Genomic DNA, 25,986 nt, shown 5'->3' with positions numbered 1-25,986 from the left:
CCATTTTTTCGGCCGTGCACACAGAGGTGGAAAGATTACCATCACACTGGGTGGAGTCAGAGGCTCAGGGCACGTTCCTAGTTATTCTTTACCCGCCCTCTTCCTCCCATGTGGGTAATCTCGCCTGCAATGCCCCATCATTTGCGCCAGATGGCGCTCATACTAAGGGATCCCAGGCTCTATTCCTCCCTTGACAACAAAATGCCTCCATTGACTTAAATAGAAGCACCCGCTTTTCAGAACTTTGTCACCATCCAAACAAGCACGGTCTGCTTTCACTTTCGTCCATCGTGAAAGCTTTCTTGTCTTTATGGGGCCATGTGTTTTGAAACAAATGGCCCCATAAAGATAAGAAAGCTTGCACGGCAGAAGGAAGGCAGACGAGCCCGTCCAAATGGGACGGCTCAGAAAGCCGAACGAAAACGTCACCAACACCTCTTTTCTAATGGCTGGCCACCGTTTAGCATAAACCGTGACACCGGCCAATGGAAAAGAGGGGCGGGGCTTAACGCCCTTTACCGAAAATACCCCAAATCGTTAAATCTCACCAGCGAGACTGCGCATGTGCACAGCCCACGTCAGGCGAGACCTAAAAACGAAGTTAAACCAGACTGAAGAGCCTTAACCAGGCCAAAAGCAGTCGTGGGTAGCTCATATTTCTGTTTAAAGAGGACCTGGCTTGGCAGATCCGGCTGGGCTGTTCCCATCATAGCAGGGCCAAGAATGATTTGCATACGACTATGCCCAAACCAAGTGCGCATGGAATTCAAAACCATGGATTGAAATGCGGCTCAGAACAATTACCAGTGACTGAGATTAATTCAAACTTCCACCCATCAGTTTTTTTGTATACTTTAGTACAACACCCCAAGTACAATGTTTATGCACGGATGTGGTTTCCAAGCTCACTGTAACCTAGGAACCTAGCTACATTTGACCAGTCTAGCACCCAGCAGTATTTCTTATGGAATAATCTGCAGCAAGAAATGTAATTTTAATGAACATTATTGGTTTTTTTCACCCTCAATCACAAGTGTAACTCGAACAGCACAAAAGGAGCATCACATCTGCAAATAAAGACTAACCTGGCTCGTGGATCATATAGTGAACCCAACCCTGACTCTGCTGAACTCCAAGGTTCCGCCATTCTGTCTCCGTCATCAAGTGCGTTTTGGGAACTAGCTTTGCAATGTCCTTAGGCAACATCACATGTCTGCGAAAGAAAGAAAGCATACTGTTAAACCCTGCTTGGATGATCCATTTTTTTTCACAAATAGCGGGGTCAAACATATTGATCTGGCATAAACAGGCAAGAAGGAACTTAGCGAAACTGAATATTCGCCAGAACAAAATGACTTTAAATGAGCTCATTAGTTCAGTTCAATTAACTTTATTTGGTCCTATTGAAATAGACCATAAAAGTGCAGTGCAATAACATACAACAGGACATCACAGAATAGTTCAAATGCATCTAAAAATCCATGGATAAAATCCCCACTTATCCTACAATTAAAATACTGTCAACAAAAACAGAATATAAAATAGCATCCATTGGGAGGACTACAAGCAAGTTTCTGAAATGTATGCACAAGTATGAGAAACAATCAAGATAATTTTTACTTCACACAATATAAATGTGATCTTGGCCGGAAGCACATTCCCTCTTTATAGTCGATTTCTATTAGCATGGTACAGCACAGCCCTATCAAGTTATCTGGACTTCATACATAAGATGTTAAATCAGTCCTGCAGAGAAGCACCTTCATGTTGATAAGCTACCTAAGAAATCTCCTCTTAACACCAGCTTAAAAAAATAATAATAAAAAAAAAAGTATAGAACGTAAACAATCTACTCTGAACCAGCTGATTAAAGAAAGTGTAGTGCATCATTTGAGTGGCATAAGTAGTACTTAAACAAGAATGGCTTTAAAACAGTCCAGACCCCAAGTCATAACTTCATAGGGCAGTTTCTAAGTGAGTCTTCAATATGTAGAAGCCCTAGTTCCCTATGAGTAATAAAGGATGTTATGAACGCTAGCAGAGTCAGTAAGTGTTGTGCGAATGTTTACCGTTACTTGTAGGAGGGGTACCGCCTGTATACCCCAAATTCTAGCCCCATGTCGCAGCGCCAACACATTTTGCGCTGTATATGGGCAAGTGATCTTTTAACTAACTTAGCCAAAATGGAGAATACAGCATTAATTGCTCCTTGCCAGTTGATTGTTCCTAGTTTCCAGCTGTAGATGTCAGGATCCCATGCAGTTAAGTGTGACCCCTAAATAACTAGAATTTTCCGCATGTTTGACGGGAGTGGTGTGGAGCATAAAAGTAAATTTCTGAGCCTTCCTGTGTCCGAAGGACATTATGAAGGATTTGCTGATGTTAATCCTCATATCGAGCCATGAAGGATAGAGAGGCTTCCAGGAGCAGTTTTATCACAACAGGTGCGCAGCCCATAATAACAGCATCAGCAGCATACAATAAGGCCGGTATTGGGCGTTTCACTATTTGGGGCATATCGCCGCACATAGCCACAAGCTACATCACCAGATAGTTAATATAGAGGGAGAATAGAAAAGGCACGCGGACACATCTTTGCCAGACGCACCTGCACACCCTGAAGCTCTTGGAGCACTCGCCCCATCCCAAACCTTACAACAGCATTAGAGTCGCAATAGAAGTCTCAGATATTAATGACAGATTTGTCAACGCCCAGGTCTTCAATGATGCTCCAGAATCTAGTGTGCGAGACACAGGTCCATGAAACCCAAATGCAAGGCCCCCTGCTTTGCAATAGTATATTTCCCAACAAGGCAGAGATTAAGGCATTGGTCTAATGTCCCCATCCCTCTCCGAACCCCATACTGAATGTCTGATAGACTGCCGCTCTCCTCAGCCCAGGTCCAGGTCCAGGTCCAGGTGGGATAGTAAGACACGGCCCAGGACCTTCACAGTGGAGTCCAGGAGAGAGACTGGGCGATAGCAGCAGGGATCCTCTCTATTGCCCTTTTTTTTTTTTTTTAAATCAAACAATCACAGAGTTGGACCATGACATCTTGGGGGAGGAGCTAGCAGCTCTAAGGACATTGGTTACCGAGGGGGATCACAAGTCTAGATTACTCTTAAAAGAGATCTAGGGGCACCCCATCCAGACCTAGGGATTAACCACTAGAGCTGCTCCCGATACCATCTGTTCCAGCGAGGGGCAATACCTTGGGAGAAAGCATTCCTTGCAGGTGTCATGGAATCACCATTGCAGCCTATGGTATCACAATTTGAATAGATATATTCCCCCCCCCCCCCCAAAAAAAAGGTTACCTACTCATGACCAGTTGTAGCAGATTCTACTGCAGGTTCTACACAATTGAGGAACGGTCGGTTGATAAAGCTCCAGAAGGCTTTCTGGTCCCTCTTGGAGGCAGCTTCCTGAAATCTTCCTTTTTAACCCAAGGATGTCTTTACTTGCTTTAATCGCTTTTTTATAATAAGCCTTCCTACAGCGTGTAACCTCCATAGACGACCTAGGTTGCTTTTAAAGTGAGATAATCAGCTCTTTGTGGGTCCTGGAGCATGCAGCATCGCACCGGGCCATTTTGTTGCATAGAACTCTTTGCATAGTGACCTTGCAAATGCCTCTGAGCGAGGAAGGTTTGCTTTATACTTGCTTCAGCAGCCTCATCTAGACAGACCTCAAACAGGGAGTGATTGCCTTTAACCAGCTGGGATAACAAGGTACCTGTATTGACATATTCCCACTTAATGTGCACCCCCCCCCCCCTTTTTTGTTGTTGCAGTAATGCCAGTAACTTTCCTAAGGGGGCACACCGGATCCAACCAGTTAAAAATATTTAACGAAAGGCTTGAGGGAGGTGCTCGCTAAAAACAAGGTTATGTAAATGGCATTTCCCTGCCTTGGTTACTAAATTTGCAGGTAAGATAAAAATCAGTAGCGGCCCCCCTCTTCCACAATGGTCCTTGGGAACAAGCCATTCATAGTACTATACTTGCTAGCACAACACATTAAAATGTCATCAGCAAATTAGGTTATCCCGAAATTTAATTGAATTAGAAGGTTTCCTTTAGTTAAACCATAGATTTTTGTGCACAAAAGCCCCACCCCAAAACGGACGGATGTAAAGGGGATTGCAGGCCAGTTAAAAGTTTTGAAACCATTAATATGTACAGGGGACACAGTCCATGTTTCCTGTAAGCATATCATCATAAATGAGCTAACAAAGTAGGACCATGTCCGATTTTCAACTTTCGCTTTAATTCCTGCAACATTCCAAACCAGAATGTAAACATTTGGAATGTATTACTTTTGATGTCATTGTCCGATATTAGATTATGACGTTGAGGGATGATGTTATGTTGACGTTATAGCAGAAAGGGCAGTTGTCAAATTTCTGAGTCCTATGAATGTCAGCCTCAGTGGTGACTTTTTTGTCTACAAGTTTAAGGTAGTCATTAATGGCTTGATCTGGCTCTCTGGCTGTATTCAAGGAGCAAACACCACAAACTGCTGGGTAGAGGGTCTAAGGGAAAAATGTTGAAAGACCTGCGCAGATTAATTCCCCACAAACAACAATGTATCAAACCAATAATCAGCGGGTCTACTGAGCTCAAAACAGCTCAGAAGGCAACAATCAGTACAAGCCTATAGTTGAGGAGTCCTTTTAAAGAGGACGGAATACAGCTTGTGTGAGGTCCGGTGTACCGACGGAGAGAGCAGTGCCTCATGTCCTGAGCTGTTGCCAGGTGAGGTGAGGTGTTCACCCATACTTCTATGGGTGACCTCAACATTCTCGTGAGGTCTTCCCATACAAATTACAGGTTTATGTAGGTTGTATTTTTCCAATTACATCATATGCACCACCCATTTCGCAGTAGCAATCACTATCTAGGTCCTGAGGAAGGCCACGATCAAACTATGATTGCTATGGCTGAAACATGTAGACCCGTTTGTCAGACCAGTGCAGTCATTAGTTCTCAAACTGCACATGCACTGTTTTTTAACCTCGACACCAAGAGTTAATTGATAAATTATTTTTTCTCTTGGTAGCCAATTTTCACATCACTATCTCTTGCACTGCCACCATCATCCTCAATACTTTTTACGCTTCACACCTAGTGGATTTTAGGAGATCCAATTAATTAATCAATCAATAAAATATCCCTGAGCTTCTCCCTCATAGTGAGGGGGTTGTAGCCCTTGGTTGCACTAGGGATTGCAACCAAGAGGAGATCCCAGATGATGAAGCATGCCACCTCGGTGGGTGATGGGATTCAGTCCTCTTAAAAGGACTCCTCAACTATATATGCTTGTACGGATTGTTGCCATCTGAGCTGTTTTGAGCTCAGTAGACCCTCTGATTATTGGTTTGATACATTTTATTTAAAGAGCGGAAAGACCCCACCGGGTCAGATTGCTTTCAGCTGGAGTTTCGGTGAGAGGCGCTACTGTACATCATCCTCATGGCATCACATACCTGTGGAGGGTTGAGGAACTTGAGTTTGTAAAGTCACTTTCTGCCTGCTGTGTATGTGATATATCTTAAAGTTGACCCTCGGTTTGCCTACTTATCACTGTTAGAGATGTTGTTAAGCGTTTGAAGAAATCCGAACAGATGGCACCACTCAGTGAACCCAATCCTTTGTTTGGATTAGTATTGCCAGGCAGTAGGGGGCTGAAATAGTGAGGGGGTAATACGGATACCAACTCAATTTCCCCACACAGAGCATTTGCCTTCAAGTTGGCAGGCAAGATTTGCGAAGTCCAGTGCGATCCAGGTAGTTATGTTAAATAGTTTTATTGAGCGCTCTAATACCCATAGGGTGTCTTGGCACTAGCAACATTGTGGCAGGTAGACCGGAACGGTAAGGAAGCCTCATTATGAAGAATTAAGAAGCCAAGTCTTGAGGGTCTTTCTGAAAAATCAGAAGACTCAGGGAAGTTTTGATATGTTAAAGAAGCTCATTCAAAGCCTGAGAGGTTCCACGCACAAAGCTGCGCCCGCCCCATGTCGCACGTTTCAATCTGGGTAGGTTAACAGTTGGTGACAGAAGATCTTAGTGGCCTGTTGGAAAAGTACCAGTTGAAGCGGTATTTGAGGAACACGGGCCCTTGATCATGTAAGACTTTATAAACAGTACGTAAAGCCTTGAAGGCAAATCCCTGCCTGATGAACAACCAGTGCAACTTACTCATAGGTTTAGCCACCGATTGATATTTGGGGAAATTAAGAAGAAGCTGAGCGGCTGCATTTTGCAAAGTGTGCAGCCTGTTTAGCACATATTACTGTGCAGTTAGAAACAGACTGTTGCAATAACCAAGTCTGGACAGAACAAGAGAAGTAACTAGTCTTCTGAAGCAGAGGAGGAATAAGAGTATCTTTATCAGTCTGAGAACGTGAAAGACCTTTGAAGTGGCAGCACTGACTTGGTCAGTAAGAGACTGTTGGTTATTGATCAGGACACCCAAGTTGCAGGTTTTGTTGACAGGGGACGAGATGGCACCCCTATCTTGGGGCCACCAGGCAGGCGTCAAAATGAGGGTTGCGCTCCAAAGAGCAGGAGCTCCGTCTTTCCCAAGTTCAGCTGGGGGCAATTCTCTGCCATCCATCAATTGACAGCCTGCATATAATTACAGAAATTGGTTACTGTACCAGATGTGTCTCAGCAAGGGAGACAATTTGTGCATCGTCTGCGTAGGAAGTAAGAGCAAAGTCGAAGGAATAAATGAGTTCTGCCAGAAGGGTAACGTAGATGAACTGGGGTGGCATGGTGAGCAAAATAACGATGGATTAAACCCAGATCTGTGACTGGGGGTGAATGTTTTGCCAATGTGCAACATTCCGTCCATCATCTTGTGTGTTTTAAAGTAGATGTTAAACAGCGTCTGGCTTAGTAAGGACCTTTGAGGGACCCACACGGGAGGGAACAAAAGAGTGAGAAACTAATTTTTCAAGAAGGACAGCTTGTTCGCGGCAGTGTAGGAATGAACTGAGAAGATTCCAGGCAGTGCTTGTGATACAGATACGTTCTAGACAAGCTAGCAGTCTGCCATGGTTCACGGTATCAAATGCCGCTGACTGATCTAGAAGTAGCAGAGCATCTTTGCCACCCAGTCGAGGAATTCCCTAATTTCCTCTTTTGCCTTGATTAGCGCAGTTTCTGTGCTGTGACAAGAGCGGAAACCAACTTGGGTAGCATCCTGCAAATTATCTGAAATGAACGAGTTGAGAATGTATTTCCTTCTTGATTAGCTTAGGGGAGACAGGATATAGGGTGATAGCGGTTTGGACCGGAAGGATCCAACTGAGGTTTCTTTAGTAGAGGGAGAACTGATGCTTTTTCCGGCTAACTGGGAGGAAACCAGATTGAAACATACGCTGAAAAATATTGGTCAGAGTAGGGGTTATTGTTTCAGCATAGACATAGTAATGTTGCTGCCCCTTGGGGCTGAATTATCCTTAAACTCAGATTCCAAGTGCAAACTCAATATGTGTGGTACTTTCCACTTACCCCCATGCAATTTCAACATTGTATGCTTATTAAGGATATGGTGCTTAACCCCGGAAACATAATGCAGTATAAACTCCAGCTTAGTAGTGGGAAAGTTGGATGTTGTGGCAGACTTCGGATATACCCCTTCCACTTCGTCAATTCTGCTGGCCCTCACACAGTCAGATGAAGTCTTCCAAAAGGGAAGGAAGGGTTGACTGTTGAGGCTGCATAGTCTATGTATGAATGGGCAGGCAGAATGGGGGTATTAGACAGCGACGGTTGTTGAGATGGCCCAGGCAGGACTGGTAACTTGGATGACCGTACCGTTTGTAATTCCATTTGTGACTGTAGCCTCGTCTGTTTCTCATTTCAAGCACATTTAGGCCAGCAGTTGTATTGGCTCACTGCACTGATACTATGTTACTGGGGGCGGGGTACTTGATATTGAGAAATATAGGTCAGGTACAGTTGGTGCCAAGACTGATGAGCTGAGGGCAACAAAATCTAACTCATAGCAGTATCCAATTTGATGTTCATTTTTGGTGCTAAATTGCAGTGGAACAAGTATGTTTTAATCTCACTGGAAGGCTGTATATTTAAGGGCGGAGGCAAATCCGGATTTGCTCCTGAAACCTTGTTAGCAGTGGAGCCCAGCTGGATAGTAGCTGTAAGAGAAACTGAGATGCAGCTAGTCCTTTGCTCGTTTCTTGCTTTCCGAAGCCTTTTACGCTCCTTTTTCACAGGTGTTGAGAGCACTATTCCATTCATGCTTGATTAATCTTGTCATCCGGTAAATCGGATCGATGGAGTGTGTCCATGGCCAGATTACGCTCGCTACTTTGAGCCAAGTCCCTTCTGTTTCACTGCTGAAGGACTTGTATTTGTGAGTTGCATTCTTCCCATAAGAACATTAAATCGGAGTGACTCGAAAAACCAAAGGGTTGAGGTTTGTAATCCTCTTCTGTGGGGAGGTGACCAGGCGTTTCCTTGTCTGCGCTAGTGGGCAGTAGCATCCCAAACAGAAGATTTAGCTTTCTAGAAGTTAATGGGCTAGAGGAGAGCAGATGGCATGGAAATTTACAGGAGGTGTGGTCCAATCTGCTGCTTGGACATAAGCTGGGTTGCATTGGATGTGTCATCTGATATACCGCACTACCCGCCTCATTGAACGGCTTGCTTTTTAAGATCTCACCTCCAGCTGCTGTGAATGGTTTCAAAAGTAAGGAGGTGGAATGATTGAAAGCAGACTCTAAAAACGATAGGTTCTCCTGGTGTTCCTGATGATCTGTGGTGGATGCAGGAACCTGAGCAGTCTGTGAGCATGGCACAATGTGATCCTTTATTGACCTGGGTCTCATCACTACTGCCGGCTGGGGTGTAGGTGGTGTTGAGGCTTGTAGTCCCAGTCTGACTATTATGGTTCTGATCATCTAACTTTTAGAAGAGGTGGATTGCAGTTGAAAACAGACTTGGAGACAAGCAGATGACTGCTCAAACTTATGCAGAAAGTGCAGGTGACATCAAAGTGTCTCCTGTCTGATCACCAGTAGAAGAGGACATATCTTCCTCTCTAGGCCCCTTGGCTGCATTTTTCTTGCCCCCCCCCCCGGCCCCCCATTCTTACTATTTGCTTGAGGGTCAGTGCCTAGAATTCTCCCAGAGCGCATTGGAATTTGATTTCTCAGATATCTCCGAGTTTTAGCACACCCGTAGTGTTTAAAAAAAAAAAAAATTGACATTTTATGTAAATACATATCATAGTAAATTATACTGTTATGGGTCATTATGCGGCCTCTGTGTTGACATATTTCGTCATGGACCATATCGGGTACAGTTAGGAGCAACTTCATATGATCACAAGAACGGCGAAAGGAGAGACACTTACTTTTACGAGCGGATATATAATCATCACTGTTATGCTAAAAATGTTCATATCAGGAGCTCAAGCATACCGAAGATACAACAAGAAATCTTGTGTGAAAAACAATGATAAACATTTCAAGAAAACATGAATGGACAAACTGAGGGGCTGCATACACAGCGTAATATCTATCAATTTTGCAAGAGTTTTGGGCTTGTGGGGTAGGGGTTCAACACCATATGAGCTTCCGTTAGTCGTGAAGGAGCTCAATGCTTTCTGGTTCATGTCCCATGTGTGGCGGGTTTGGGTCACAGTAACTCTCCATGCTCTATCTAAAATTATGTGGGCGGGTTCCTCAGCAGCGCTGTCTGACCTTTCCCCATGACCGTTGGAAATGGGATTTTTGGTAGGGTAGGGCATGTGCCAAAGCCAGGCAGAAACCACCACTCTAGTCTGGATAAGGGAGTTACATTCCTAAAATAACCCCGGCTCACCCCCTTGGTAGCTTGGCACGAGCTGTCAGGCTTATCTTAGGAGGCAATGTGTAAAGCATTTGCACACAAGCAAAAGTAATACAGTGTAAGCACTACAAATGGACCACACACCAGTTTAGAAAAATATCCAATATTTTTATATGCTTAAAGACCAAACACGATAAAAATCCACAATACAATACTTAAAAATCTTCAGTTAACAAAATATGCTTGAAAAACAGTTCCCTGATGTCGATAGCTCCTTCCCGAGCTAGCACGGCGTCGTGAGAAACAGATCCAAACAGTTGTGGCTGACCGCGGTGTCGGGAAGACCCGCAAACAGTACCTTTTAGAAATGCAGGGAGTCGGCGACCTCTCGTTGAGGTTCAGAAAGCACGGCATCCGCAGGAGTCGGTGGGGCCCTCGAAGTCACACGCGTTGCAAATCGATCTCCTCTCTGATGGAGTCAGGAGCACTGGCGTCGGCAGGAGTCGGGTGCTGCGGTGCCCTCAGGACGCAGCGGCTCGATGGAGTCGTCGGTGAGTCCAGAGTCGTGGTGCGAGGAGAAGGCGGTGCTGGCAGGTCTCAGTGCAAGCAGCGGTGTCGTCGTTGCTGAAGCACTGTCGTAGGCTGACGAACTGGAGTCGATGCGATGGCGCCGGCAGGCCAAGGCTGCGGTGCAGGATGAGAGCGGTGCGTCGTGTAACTTTACTACCGTTGCCCACGAACCACGGTGCAAGCAGCGGCGTCTATTTCGGCGTGGAGCAGCGTCATCAGGGATACCAAGGCGTCGTCGTGAAGCAAGGTGGTGCGGTGTCCACAGGTCGCGGTGTGAGCAGCGGCTCGGTGGCGGCATCAGCAAGCTTCATCGGTAAGACCAGGGTTGCGGTGAAACGTTGTGGCAGTGCCTTCAGGACTCTGAGTCAGCAGCAGCGTTGTAGACGTCAGATTGCTTTACTTCTGTTGCAGCACAAAACAGTCCCCAGTGCTGAGGGCAGAAGAGCTTGAAGTCTTTGCTGCTCCTGAGACTTCTTGAACAGAGGGAAAGCTCTACCTCAAGCCCTTGGAGAAATTCACAAAGTAGATTGCAGAAAGTTCAGTCCAGTCCTTTCACTGCCCAAGACAGAAGCAGCCACTGCAGGCCAACACAGCAAAGTGGTAGTTCCTCCTCACAGCTTCTCCGGCTCTACTTCTTGGCGGTCCTCTTGGTCCCAAAAAGTTCTAAAGTTTAGGGGTCTAGGCCCCAATATCTATATCCCAAAATCCTTGGATCTCTTAGGCAGAATGTCTGTGCCCAGCCAGAACCAGTTCTGCCTTCTCTGGTGTGACTTCCTGGCAGAAGGTGAAGATGGCATGGTCAGAGGCAGACCAGGCTCTTTGAGGTGCAAGGAAATCTCCTCCCCCCAATTGCGGCCCAGGACTATTCAGCCCTTTCCTGACCCACCTAGACTATCTGGAGCCGCTCCTGCTCCCCAGCCTTCTGTCATCCAAAACCCAGACAGGCAATCCATATTCCAGCAGAGGCACACGGGATGACTGAGCAAGAAAATACCTACTCTCTAAAAGTGGTATTTTCAAACACAGAATGTAAAAATCACCTTCACTAAAAGATGCATCTCTAGATTCTGAGTTCAGGCATACTAAACTTTATTTTCCTACATAATTCCCCGGGCTAGTTATGTTTATAAGAGGTTTTAAACAAACTTCCCATTCTGTCCTATGGGGAACAGGTAGCCTTGCAATAGCGAATTACAGCAAATTTAGTTTTTCGCTATCAGGACATGCCACACACACCAGGGTAGGTCCTACCTTTCACATACACAGCACCTGGCCCACAGGGTGTACCTTGGGCCTACCTTAGGGGTGGCTGACATGTAAGAAAAGGGAAGGTGAGGGACTGGCAAGTGTGTGCACTGGCCAAGTCGACATGGCAGTTACAAACTGTGTGCAGACTCCGCAATGGCGGGTCTGAGTTACCTTTTCAGGGCTACTCACGTGGGTGGGACAATCAGTGCTGCAGGCCCACTAGTAGCATTTGATTCACAGGCTCTGGCATACTCAGTGCACTTAACTAGGGACTAACAAGTAAATCAAATATCCAATCATGGAAATACCAATCCATAACACAATTTACCACAGGAGCACTTGCACTTTACCACTGATCAGCAGTGAGAAAAGTGTGCAGAAACACTACGCCAGCAAAAACAGAGTCAAAACTGAGAGGTCAGAAAGCAAAAACTAAGGGAAAACACACCAAAAGATGCCAAGTCTAACACATGTCCCCTCCAGCTGAAAGTAGGGAGAACTACCCACCCTCCTGGAAGTTCTCTTCACTAAGGCAGAAGAACCTGGACAGACCATCTGCATTAGCGTGTTCTGTTCCAGGACGGTGTTCCATCGTACAGTCTATTCCCTGTAAGGAGATGGACCACCTAAGCAGTTTTGGATTCTCACCCCTCATTTACATCAACCATCTGAGGGGCATGTGGTCTGTCTGAACCCGGAAGTGAGTCCCAAACAGGTATGGTCTCAGTTTCTTCAGTGCCCAGACCACAGCGAAAGCTTCCCTTTCTATGGCACTCCACCTCTGTGCCCTGGGGAGTAGTCTCCTCCTAAGGAAGACTAGAGGCTGGCCTAGGCCCTCTTCATTCAGTTGTGAGAGCATCGCTCCCACACCATGCTCTGAAGCGTCGGTCTGCACAATGAATTCCTTGGAGAAATCTGGTGCCTTGAGCACAGGCGCTGTGCACATGGCAGCCTTCATGGCATCAAAAGCTTTCCGGCAGGACTCAGTCCAGATCACCTTCTTGGGCCGTTTCTAGGGAGTAAGCTCTGTTGAGGGGGCAACAATGGTGCCATACCCCTTAAACCTCCTGTAGTACCTGGTGAGTCCTAAGGCCCTCACCTCTGTCTGGGTCTTGGGGGGGGGGGGGGCTCCCAAGCCAGAATGGTGTCAATCTTGGGTTGTAGGGGCACCACCTGGCCGCTTCACCACCGAACCCTGCCCGATCTGGAACTTACCGCCTTGATCATGAGGCCTGCCCTCTGCAGCACCTTCAACACTTCACTGAGGTGCTGCAAGTGTTCTTCCCAGCTGGAACTGAACACTGCAATGTCATCCAGGTAGGCGGCACTGAAATCCTCCAGCCAACACCTGGTTGACCAACCTCTGAAAGGTGGCAGGGGCATTCTTCAAGCCAAAGGGCATCACCCGGAACTGGTAATGTCCTGGGTTTGAAAATGCGGACCTTTCCTTGGCCCCATCAGTTAAGGCAATCTGCCAGTACCCAGATGTTAAATCAAATGTGCTGAGGAACTTGGCAGCTCCTAACCGATCAATGAGCTCATCAGCTCTGGGGATGGGGTGTGCGTCAGTTATGGTGACGGCATTGAGCGCACGGTAGTCCACACAAAACCGCAGTGCTACCAGGTGCAGCAGCCTTTGGGATCAAGACCACTGGGCTGGCCCAAGGACTGTTGGAAGGCTCAATCACCCCTAAAGCAAACATCTTAGAGACCTTCTCTTTAATGCTGGCCGTGACCCGGTCAGTCAATCTGTAAATCTTGTGCTTCACAGGAGGGCTGTCACCGGTGTCCATATCATGGGTACAACCAGTGAGTAACACCAGTGACAAACGGTCCCAACAACTGGCGACAGTCGCTCTGCTGCTCTGGAGTCAGTGTAGGGGAGAGGATCACACCTTCTACTGACCCATCGCGCCCCTGTGTAGACAGGAGATCAGGGAGAGGTTCAATCTCCTCTTCCACCCCATCATCTGTCGCCAAGAGCATGCTCACTTCGGACATCTCGAAGTGGGGCTTGAGGCGGTTCACGTGGAGGACCCGCAAAGGATTCCTTGTAGCCAGCAAATCCACCAGGTAGGTGACATCACTTTTGAGCTCCACCACCTTAAATGGCCCAGTCCACTTGCCCTGCAAGGCACAAGGTTCCACTGGGGCTATGACCCACACTTTATGCCGAAGGTTGAAATTCGACCAGAGGGGCATTCTGGTCATACCACTTCCTCATTTCTTCCTGGCTTGCTTCTAGGTTAGCCTGAGAGTTTCCTGAAGCGGGCAGTTTGGTTTCTGAAGGCCAGCATGTAACTAAACACATCCTGGGGAGTTTTCCTGGGACCTGCCTCCCAGCCTTTCTTCACCAAACTCATAGCTCCTCTCACAGGGTGACCTTACAGAAGCTCAAAGGGACTGAACCCAAGAGACTTCTGTGGTACCTCCCTGTATGCAAAGAGAAGGCACGGCAAGAGGACGTCTCACTTACGCCTCATGGGTTCTGTTAGACCCTTAATCATGCCTTTCAAGGTCTGGTTGAATCTCTCCATCAGACCGTTACCATGTGGGTGGTAAGAAGTGGTGAACTTATAGGTTACACCACACTCCTTCCACAGAAATGTCATACTTGGATATGAAATTGGTCCCCCTGTCAGAAACCACCTTTCTGGGGGACCCCCCTCGGGAAAAGATCCCCATTAACACCGGGCCCACCACTGGCGCCGTCGTTGTCCCGAGAGGGATTGCCTCCGGGTGGCATGGTCCACCAGGATGTACCTGTTGCCCATGGCTGTCTTGGGATCCAGTGGCCCCACAATGTCCATCCCTACCCTTTCAAAGGGCGTTCCACCACTGGAAAAGGTTGGAGAGGAACTTTGACCTTCTTCCCACCCTCACCAATTGACTGGCAAGTTTGGCAAGACCTGTAATGTCCATCTGGCTGCCTTCGCATTTGGGGCCAGAAGAAGTGAGTGACAAGCCTTGCAAAGGAATTGTCCAGGCCCAAATGTCCTGCCCAAAAGGTACGTCATGAGCCAGACTCAGTAGGAAGGTCCTGAAGGGCTAGGGTACCACAAGCACACAAGCTGACTCAGGCTCAGCGACCTTGGGCTCACTGTACAGGAAATCATTCTCCCAGTAGATCCAATGTGATCCGGACTGATCACCAGCTGACTGGTCAGACCCTCCAGAGAAGAATTACAGAATTACTCCCTGGTGGGACCCCCTTCTTGTTGCCAATGGGTAGGCTCAGAGAGGTCCCCCAGTTCAGCTACCTGGTCCCCTGTAGGCACCGGGGCGTCCCCCTCAAGGTCCACCTCCTCCTGGTCCATGGGAACTTCAGGGGCTGGTTTCCCGTGCCCCTTTCTCTTGGCAGGGACTTGGGCCACTGTTTCAGGCTCCAGGTCCTCTTGATCACCCTCTCTGGCCGCCATTGACCGAGCGGACACGCATGTCCACTCTGGTAACCCAAGCATCTCCAAGTGAGACCTGAGCTCAACATCATTCCATAAGGACTGCTCCAGGTCGTTACCTAGCAGACAATCTACAGGCATGGAAGGGCTCACAACCACCTTCAAGGGACCGGAGACCCCTCTCCACTCGAAGGGAACCTGCGCCACCAGTCACTGGCACACTGAAGTGTCCACTGCAATGACTTGGTGGAATGCCCCTGGGACTACCTGCTTCTCAGAGACCAGGTGACACCGGTCTGAGGTCACGCTGGCTCCAGTATCTCCGAGAGCCTCTGCCCGTTTCTCATTGGTCACCCAGGTGCTGTATTTCTTTGTGTTAGGTGGCACCAGGTTTCCTGGGACCATCTCACTGTCCCCTAGTGAGACGAGGGTCATTTCTGCAGGCTCCCCACCCTCCTGTGTGTACTCCTCCTCCCCAAGCGCTACACTAGCCAACACCTTGGACTGCCCACCGGTGGGTGGCTGTGCCCCCTTAGGGCACTTGGATCCCCCAACATGTGACCCACCTGGTCACATGCAAAACACTTGCGGGGGCTGGTCTCAGCAGGCTTTCCCAACGAGGCCCCTTGTTTATCATCTCCTGGGGGATGGGAACCTTTACCTTAGGTGTTAGTTTGGGGCCCTTTAGAGGACTCCTGTGTTTTACGTTTGTCCCCCCTCCCACCTTTCTGCTGGGGACCCTGCCCACCTTTGACTGAGTCTCCCCCATACGCTTTCCTGTGAACCCTGGTACTCACCCAGCCGTCCACCTCCATAGCAAGCTTCCTGAAGTCAGTCAGCTTACTATCAACTAGGTGCTTGCACAGATCTGCAAAACAGACTAGACAAGTGCTCCCATGCAATCAAATTGTAGAGCCCCTGAAAATCTGTCACATTACTGTCCTTCACCCAGCTATACCGTGACCTGCAAAACATATCTACACATTCCAACCAAGTGTTGGCATCTGACTTCTTACTGGACCTGAACTGATCCCTGTACTTCTCAGGAGTGAGACCATACTTCGTGAGAAAAGCGTCCTTCATGTCTGCATAGGTGAGGTGATACCCCTTACCTAAAGCTATTAAAGTATCACTTGCTTCTTCTGGGAAGAGAGGCCACAATCCTGCTCCCCAATTCTCATCAGGGACCCAATTCATGTGTATCGCTGCCTCGTAACCCTGAAACCACCTTTGTATGTCATCCCACTTCTTGAATTCTTTGCCTACATGCTTAGGGATGTGAACAATCCTGTCTGCCTGTCTTGACGGGTTGCTGCCACCATCTGAACTGGCTCTACTCCTCTAATCCAGCTCCTTTATCCTGAACTCATGCTCTAACATAATCATTTTCTCCTCCATGGCTAACTTAATCTTCTCCAGTTCTACTGCAACTCTCCTTGCTTCCCGACGGTCCTCCAGGTCTCCTGGGGACAGGTCACTGTTGCCTGGCCTGGAGTGTCCCTACCCTCCCGTAAGCACATCCACCGTAGGAATAGGCTCTTCGGCCTCTTCACTGAGATCACCAGACTGCTCGCTGGCATGTCTGGCTGCAACCCAGGCCCTCAGTGCCTTTTGTAGCTCCTCCTTCCTCGTGAGACCTCAGACTTTTGCAAATGGATTTCAATTCCCTAACATTGTAGGATTCCAACCTATCCTCCTCAAATGCAAATTCCGGGGATGCAACAGATGATGCTCTTGATTCAGGCATGATGAAGTAGCAAGTTCAAACTGGCAAGATCAAAAATAGTCCAAAAAGAAAAAGAACCAGCATGTGTCACGTAATGGTAGTAGTGAACACCAATCACTGTAAGTCAAGTGCAAAGTCCTATCCTCACCGCTGACAACCAATGTTAGAAATGGGATTTTGGTAGGCTAGGGCATGTGCCAAGGCCAGGCAGAAACCAGCACTCTAGTCAGGATAAGGGAGTTACAGTCTTTAAAAAAAAAAAAAAACACCTGCTCACCCCCTTGGTAGCTAGGCACGAGCAGTCAGGCTTATCTTAGAAGTAGCATGTAAAAGCATTTGCACATAACCAACAGTAATACAGTGTAAGCACTACAAAAGGACACCACAGTGTTTAGGAAAATATCCAATATTTTTCTAAACTTAAGACGAGACCAAAAACGATAAAAATCCCCAATACAGTAGTTAAATATCTTCGGTTATCAAAATATGCTTGAAAAACAGTTCCTTGACGTCGATGGCTCCATCCGAGGCTATCACAGCGTCATGAGCAAACAGATCCAAACAGTTCTGGCTGACCACAGTGTCGCAGACCAGCTACCGTGTCGGGAAGACACGCAAAGAGTACCTTTTAGAAATGCAGGGCATCGGCGACCTCTTGAGCTTCTGAAAGCACGGCGTTCGCAGGCGTTGGGTCCGGAGGTCGGTGCAGGAGTAGTCAGGGCTCGCGAAGTCCCACACGTTGCAGATCGATCTCCCTGTTGAAGTCAGGAGCACTGTCAACAGCAGGGGTCGGATGCTGCGGTGCGAAGGGCAGCGGTGCTGCGTGCGGTGCACTCAGGTCGCGGTGCGAGCAGCGGCTCGGTGACGGCGTCAGATAGCATCGTCGGTGAGACCAGGGTTGCTGTGCGAGGTGAAGACGGTGCTCGTCGCGGTGCTGGCAGGTCACAGTGCAAGCGGCATAGTCATCGTTGCTGAAGCGCAGTCGTCGGTATGACGAACTGGAGCCGATGGCGCCGGCAGGCCAAGGCTGCGGTGCTGGATGAGAGGTGCGTCGTGTAACTTTACGAGCGGTGCTCTCGAACCACGGTGCGAGCAGCGGCGTCGATTGCAGCGTGGAGCGTCATGGTGGTGAAGCGAGGCGGTGCCCACAGGTCGCGGTGCGAGCAGCGGCGTCAGCAGGTGTCGTCAGTGAGACCAGGGTCGCGGTGCAGAGTTGTGGCGATGCCCTCTGCGGTGTCTTCAGGACACGGAGTTGGTAGCGGCGTTGTAGACGTCGCCGGGTTGCTTTTCTTCTGTTGTAGCACAAAACACAGTCCCCAGTGCTGAGGGCAGAAGAGCTTGAAGTCTTTGCTGTTCCTGAGACTTCTTGAACAGGGGGAGAGCTCTACCTCAAGCCCTTGGAGAAACTCACAAAGTAGATTGCAGAAAGTTCAGTCTAGTCCTTTCACTGCCCAAGACAGAATCAGCCACTGCAGGCCAACACGGCAAAGCACCCAGCACAGTGGTAGTTCCTCCTTACAGCTTCTCCGGCTCTTCTTGGCAGTCTTCTTGGTACAAAAGAGTTCTAAAGTTCAGGGGTATGGGCCCCAATAATTATATCCCCAAATCCTTTGATCTCTTACGCAGAGAGTGTCTGTGCCCAGCCAGAACCAGTTCCATCTTCTCTGGTGTGACTTCCTGGCAGGAGGTGGAGATGGCATGGTCAGAGGCAGACCAGGCCCTTTGAGTTGCGGGGAAATCTCCCCCTTCCTCAATTGCAGCCCAGGTCTATTCAGCCCTTTCCTGACCCACCTAGACTATTTGGAGCCACTACTGCTCCCCAGCCTTCTGGAATCCAAAACCCAGACAGGCAATCCACATTCCAGCAGAGGCACACGGAATGACTGAGCAAGAAAATACCCACTTTCTTAAAGTGGTATTTTCACCACAGAATGTAAAAATCACCTTCACTAAAAGATGCAGCTTTAGATTCTGAGTTCAGGCATACTAAAGTTTTTTTCCTACCCAATTACCCGGGCCAGTTATGTTTATAAGAGGTTATAAACAAACTCCCCATTCTGTCCTATGGGGAACAGTTAGCCTTGCAATAGCGAAAAACGAAATTGGCCATAATTCGCAATCAGGACATGCTGCACATACCAGGGCATGTCCTACCTTTCACATACACTGCACCCGGCCAACAGGGGTACCTTGGGCCTACCTTAGGGGCGGTTGACATGTAAGAAAAGGAAAGGTGAGGGACTGGCAAGTGTGCGCACTGGCCAAGTCGACATGGCAATTACATACTGCACAGACTCCGCAATGGCGGGTCCGAGTTACCTTTTCAGGGCTACTCACGTGGGTGGCACAATCAGTGATGCAGGTCTACTAGTAACATTTGATTCATAGGCCCCGGCACACTCCGTGCACTTTACTAGGGAATAAAAAGTAAATCAAATATCCAATAATGGAAACACCAATCCATAACACAATTTACCACAGGAGCACTAGCACTTTACCACTGATCAGCAGTGAGCAAAGTGCAGAGAAACACTACACCAGGAAAAAGTCAAAACCGGGACGTCAGAAAGCAAAAACTCAAGGGAAACGCACCAAAAGATGCCAAGTCTAACAATGACCCATCTCTGGGTGTTCCCAAATGATCACCATCTCCGTCCATAAATCTGCAATAGGGCGTGTCCGTATCCCTCTAGCCTCATCTCTAGTCAATGCCCTCTCTTCAGTTTCTGCCCAGTTGGTGACATCCTTTGTCCAACTCTATTCAAAAACAAAAAACCTCTGACACCATAAATCCAGATATACTTTTACTCCAGTCGGATTTTCTATTTATCCCTGGGTTATATTTAAATATATGGAATTATTTTTATTTTCATTTTCCCAAAACACATTGCCCTTATGCAGAACCAGCTAAACATTAACCTTCTTACTGTGTTTTTTATGCGACATATAAACAACAAAACATTTGTACATTTAGACCATCCTTTGTCCAACTCTGCACTCCAGGACCTCTAGGGGATTTGTCATGGCTATTCTCCTCCTAGCCAGTGCCAGAGCCAAGTCTATAAACCTTGTGCCCACTTTTCACGGGGTCAGTCTCAGGAACAATCCCAGAATGCATGCCTCAAGGTACGGGAGGGAAGGGGGGGTGCACCAGAGTTGTCTCTAGAGCTTCAAGTATCTCCTCCCAGTAGGGCTTGAAATCAGGGCAATGCCACACCATGTGTGCAAAATCGGCATTGAGGTGCCTGCATCTGGGACATGGACTGGGTTCGCCACCATATACTACTTGGAGTCTGTGTAGCATCATGTACGTCGTATTTATATAATTGAATTGTGTTTTAGTCTTGTATATCTAGAGATCTTCCGAGGCCGGAATTATCCACTCCGAGAGTGACAACTCTTTCCAGCAATCTCTCCCATCTGGCCGCCAGGGCTAGTAGCGGGTTGCACACCAGTGTAACCAGGGCTCTGTAGAGCCATGTTACAAGGTGTCTTGCCAATCCTAGGGTTACCAGAAACTGTAGGACCTCATGTGTCTCAGGTTCCTAGCACACCCGTATTGTTAGCAGTAATTTAATTAAGTTATCCACTGTCTCAATAGGCTCAGGCAATTACGGTTTCTCTTCAGCACCACCACGCCTCCACTATGGTTAACAACTAGCGAGTTGACGAGGGGCATGAGCATGCAAGCCATTGTTTTACAATATTGCTTTATAAAACAATAGAATACAATTCTGAGAGAGTACAGTAAAAATTGGATGAAAGTTATTAGTACAGAGGTTGGGAGGGATTAGTAACACCCCCTTCAAGCAGGACTTGCGTACTGCGCGGTAATGTAGCATGGTAGTATGCAGGATGCGTGTAATCACAGATGCATGCAGTCCTGACAGGGGGCGGGAGTTCACCCTGGCCGCAAGCTGCACCCAAACCTAGTCGGGCTGCTTTCACAATCCCAGAGCTCTGACAAGAAGCAGTAGGACCTAGTCCTACTGCAGCTCCCCATTGAGAGAAGTTGGCCTGGTATATGCTGTCCACTAGTTATAGTAGGCACCTCGCCCCAGTCCAAACAACCCTTATTGATGATTAGGTTTAAGACAACCTTTATTGAAAGCTATCCTAGTGGTAGCCTTCAGGCTAAGTCTCGAAGGAATTTAACGCAGCTTGGTTTACCAGATAACCTCTTGAATGATAGGAGTATCACACAAGGTATATATTTATCACTAAACACTCTACTAACCTCTATGAGATTAGAGAGCAAGGCACACAACAATGCAGTTCTAAAACGACAGTAAATAGCACAACATATGGTTTGGTCTCCCCCTGGGGCCCATTGTATATTAAGAAAGTGGTACAAGAACCACGACTTGACTAGACAGTGCCTAGAGCACGTAGAATCGCTGGGACCCCAAGGAACCACCCAAGGTAGTGACAGAGGGGACCCACGGTGGGACGAGTGCAGTGTGAGAACACAGCCGCAAGCTCCGTACAATCCTATGGGAAAGTCGCAGTTGGAATTTTAGAGATTAAGGACACTTAGGAGAGGACTTGGAGCAAACCCTTTCAAACTTAGACGGTTCCAATGCCAGCACCCACATGAGCACCAGAGTACTCGTGTTACCTAACCCAGGGAAGCAGGGTGCATAGGTGTCAAATGTTGTTGGGAATCTTCGCTGTCTTCATTGGAGATTTGCTGCAAAGTGCCGCTGCTGTGGAAAGGAGAAGCCTGGATAGAAGATGTGTAGAACCTGGAAGGAGAGGGGACAGAGTCTGGGTCACTTGCCAGTGACACGATAGACCAATGGCCACGGATGTCTGGTGTTTCAGGTGCGATGAGGTGAAGCTTGACTCCACTGCAACAGTGACCAGGAGGCGTCGACGACGACCACAGTCTACAAGCGAGCTGTCCCACGAAGGATGTCTAGTGCTGGGGGTGTCCGGATTGGAGACCAACAAGCCTTGGCAACAGCAACCTACGCGGCGAGACTAAAAACGGCTTCGGTGTGGACCAGCAAGGTCCTGTGGACTCCCCATGCGATGGAGAGTCAGGGCACGTCTAGAGCAACCAGGTAAGACCGTTGAAAGTCAAAGTACCTTTCTCAGGGACCCACAAGTCGATGGACAAGGTATCGCGACGGGACCTCGAGAGGGATCACTAAATACCAGCCCACAGGTCACGAGGAGTGTAGGCCAGTAATCTTCGGTGGAATCACTGCTCGGGGTCTGGACTACAAGTAGCCCAAAGCACAGTCTCAGGGACTGGCAAGAAGCATATGCTGCTGCAAATGTGCACGGTGGCCAGGGGTTCGGGTTGCACGGTCCCCACTAGGGCTTTGGATCTCAGGATTGCTGAGAGCATGGATCAGCCTCGGGGAAGATAGTAGAAGTTCTGGGATTCTGTTAGCAGAGTTTCGTCCAGGTAAATCTAAAGTCCTGTAGTCAGGGGTTCCTACTTTATACCCAAGGAGGGGGTGGGACAAACTCTGGGGACCCACCTATGGGAGGGTCAGGACAGAGGGGTGGCTACACCCATATCCTTTGTCCAGTTTCACACCAGAGCAGGGGCTGGTAGCCCCTGCAACCGGTTTGAGCTGGACTATGCACAGTGACACCAAATGTGCCCCCAGTGCAGACATCAAAGCACTCTTGGAGTGAAACCCACCCAGCCCCAATACACTAAAGCCTGTCTGGGAGGTGGTCACACCTCCCTGTGACAGGAAACCTATTGTCCAGGCCTCCCCTGACGGAGTTTCGTCCAGCAGCAGGCGGGCAGACTCGTGTCTGTGGCTGGAAGCATCCATTTTGTGATGCCAGGGTCTGTGAAGCTGGTACCGGCTGTACCGGTGAAGTCATGGTTCTCCCTCTAGTAGGGTGGAATCATACCTCCCACTCCAGTTACTGGTGCGGAGGTATGCTTGCAAGGTGTTTGACACCAAACACAACATGTTTCCGTGCAGCCGTTCCAAAGTTAGCACTTACCGCGAGGTTATAATGCACTTAAGAGTATATGGTTTGACTGCATCACAAACAACCCCGGAATAAAGGTTTCGAAGGCTGCAGTGGGGCTCTGCTCATGCATGGGGACCCTCTCACATAAAATCCAGCACCCTGCCTTCAGGATTGAGAAGGCGTGCCATAGGAGTGACTGATAGGTTTATATGTGCAGTGATATGGATAGATATAGGGAACCTATATCTAAGTAAGGGGTGCCTACACCACCTTACACAGGCTGCTGTAGCAGACCTGTTGTGTCCGTTTAAATGGTCTCCCAGTGGTGGCATAATACATGCCGCAGCCCCTAAGAGGCTTCTGGGGTACCTATGCCATAGGTACATAGTATACCATGTACTAGGGACTTATAAGGGTACCCCAGAATCCAATCTGTGGTGTACCTAAAGTACATGCAATCAATTTAGAGAGGAAGCAGCTAGGCTGAGGCCCTGGATAGCAGGGTCCCAGCCAGACTAAAGTCGAAAAAAACAGTGAAACATCAGCAAAAAGTGGGGATAACCATAAGAAGCAGATCCTACTCTCCTACACTCATCATAACCTGGTGCCGCCACGCCCCCTTGCTCCCGGTCTTACAGGACAGACAGTAAACAGCCGTAAGACAGAAGCAACAGCTGGCACACCCTATGCTTTCTACTGCGGGCCTCTTCCAGCATGAGCCCAGTCACCTCCAGATCATCACTGACAAGTTACTGCAATCCTCCCCCTACGGCGTCCTGGGGGCCACCTGCAGCGTGAGCCCGGCTGCCTCCTGCTAGGCTGCGCTGCTACTGCACGGCTACTTGCACCGCTGCCGCATGAACAAGAAACCAAAAGCGTCTGCAAGGGTCCCCAGCAAGCAGCAACCACGACGCGCCACAGAGGGTGCGCACAGGTCGTGAGGGCAGTAACTAACATTAGAAGCTCTGTCTCCATCAGCTCCAGTCTGTACCGTCTGCCCATTCCAGCAGCTGCTCCTCCTGCTCAGTGTACTACGAGAACTCAGCTCACTACTGTGAGTTAATGGCTTCCTTGGAAACCCTCTTTAAAGTTGCAGCGCATATCTCTGGAACCCATTTCCAGCCTAGGCAAAGGAAGTTTACTTGCAACTGAAAAAGTCTACTCAAAACATTAATTGGCAAACCCCACCACTTCACTAACATCCATACCATGTGCTAGGAGGACCAAGCACAGTAGCCTCTGCCCAGAATCAACACCAGCAAGAATTCCTACAAACAAAACCATTCTCAAAAGCAGCAACAGCAGCACTACAAGGCTCCCAAAGAAACTTACTGACATACTGCAAAGGCTACAAAATCATGCAGTCAGAATGCGCTGGAGCTAGATGACGGGTGAATATTTGAAAAACAGATTTGAAATTTCTTTAAAGGCTTCCAGGACATGCAATGATCAAATGCAAGTTACTCTGCCCTGCTAACCAAGTCATCTGCAGACCAAACACGCAGTATATTATTTGTGTCAATTCATAGTTTACCCTTTTGGCCCACATGAATACTAACATAACACTCAGAGGACGGCAACCAATTGAAGTTCATACATACTGCACAATAATTTCCTTTGACTGTTCAATCATCTTACACTCACAACACCTATCTGCTATGGGATTTGCTCATCACCAAGAATTCTACCCTCCCATGACACAGCCATGACCAACTGAACAGGCATGGAATAAAGAGATCTGAGACATATTGCTGGCCAATCGGAGAACTCTAATGTAGTCCACCACCACATTTCCCAACTAGCTAAATACTACAACTGCTCCTTGATGTCTCACATCGACAGTGACGTAACAGATGAGCGTAAACTTCATTACAGCAAAACTTCCCTCCATTTCCTTCTCCAACCACGCCACCTCAGGATCAGAAAATTATTAAATAAATGTGCCCAGACTGTACAATGCAGTAAACAAGTTGACTATGATCATAAGGAACACAATAAAGGGACCTACAGAGCTACTCAAAGCTGCCACCCAATTGAAAACCATTAAGTGTCTATCTCTCTTGACCTACAACACTGCTAAGCACCGCATTCCACATATCATGCATAGCCCGTTTTCATGTTTATTTTGTCCTTGGGACATGTAGGCCCAAACACCGGCAGTACAACTGTTGGACTGCCAGTTTACAGTACCACATTATGGATCAGGGAAACGCATAGTCTGCAGTTATAGTAATATTTGTGTCCATATGTTAATACTGTTGGAACTTTATTCATGGCTCATTAATAGAAAGTCTTTATTAATGGGGTGAGCACTCTAAGGAAATGCAAGTTCAGACTGCAATACTGACAGTTGTTCCACAAAAAAAAAAAAAAAAAAAAAAAGAAGAAGGAGGATACACACGCTTGCTAAGTTTAACAATATGAGGCTAAATATAATGCTCCGAGAATGCCCTCTGATTAGATGCAAAGCAAGATTGAGTCTTTACTTTCAAAATGAAAGTTCATTAAAAAAATGAAACTAGGAAAATGATTTTTGCGAAACTACTGTGGAATTTTTGGTACCATTTTTTGATGCATAATTTAGTAAAATGTGTTGACACAGGCTAGTATTTCCAAAAATAATCAGGGAACATAACGAGGAGACTTTCTGGCAGATACAGCAAGCCAGAAAGACCTATTTAAGACAAAGCTGGGAAAACAATCATTGAGGGGAAAGGATGTAGCCTAGCGACAAGGGCGGTCGACCTAAAATCTGGGGAACCGAGCTCGAGTCTCTGCAACAACACACAACATCCTGTGATTCTGGGCAAATCACAATATCTCCATGCCTAACTAAAATGAATGTGTCCTCATGTAACGCAACTGGTGCTCATGTAAAGCGCTCCGATACCTGATTTCGGGTCAAGTTCGGGCTATATAAAACTTCAGGGGAAAGAAATGGGTAACGAAGCCCAACAACAAAGTCGGGTGGAGCCCTTTGAAGAACTGCTGAACCAACAAGTGCTGCAGTCTTCACGAGACATACAGACAGATAAGGACTTGCCAATCGACTGCAGCAGATCAATCAAGGATGAAATACATCAAGGCATCAAACATCTTGATAAATGGGAAGGTAGCAGGACCCCACAACATTCCTGCAGAGGCACTGAGGGCAGACATTGAAACATCAGTAGACATGTTCTACCACATGTTTGGAAGGATCTGGAAAGAAGAAGAGTTACCGTCAGACTGGGAGGGATATCCCATCAAGACCCCAAGAAAGGTGACATG

At 47.8% G+C, this 25,986-nt stretch overlaps 1 protein-coding gene across 1 annotated transcript in view; it reads right to left on the bottom strand.

Annotated features, from left to right (window-relative positions):
- Window positions 1–25,986, bottom strand: part of CKS1B (CDC28 protein kinase regulatory subunit 1B) — a 46,655-nt gene that overhangs the window by 15,441 nt on the left and 5,228 nt on the right. Inside the window, exon 2 of the mRNA XM_085639667.1 lies at window positions 1,086–1,213. Coding sequence (XP_085495793.1) covers window positions 1,086–1,213 — 128 coding nt within the window. The remainder of the gene's footprint in view (window positions 1–1,085; window positions 1,214–25,986) is intronic.

Source organism: Triturus cristatus, chromosome 12, assembly GCF_964204655.1.
Source record: "Triturus cristatus chromosome 12, aTriCri1.1, whole genome shotgun sequence".
Classification (NCBI taxonomy): domain Eukaryota; kingdom Metazoa; phylum Chordata; class Amphibia; order Caudata; family Salamandridae; genus Triturus; species Triturus cristatus.
Note: the sequence above shows the minus strand (reverse complement) of the source record. Positions and strands in the feature narration are given on the sequence as shown.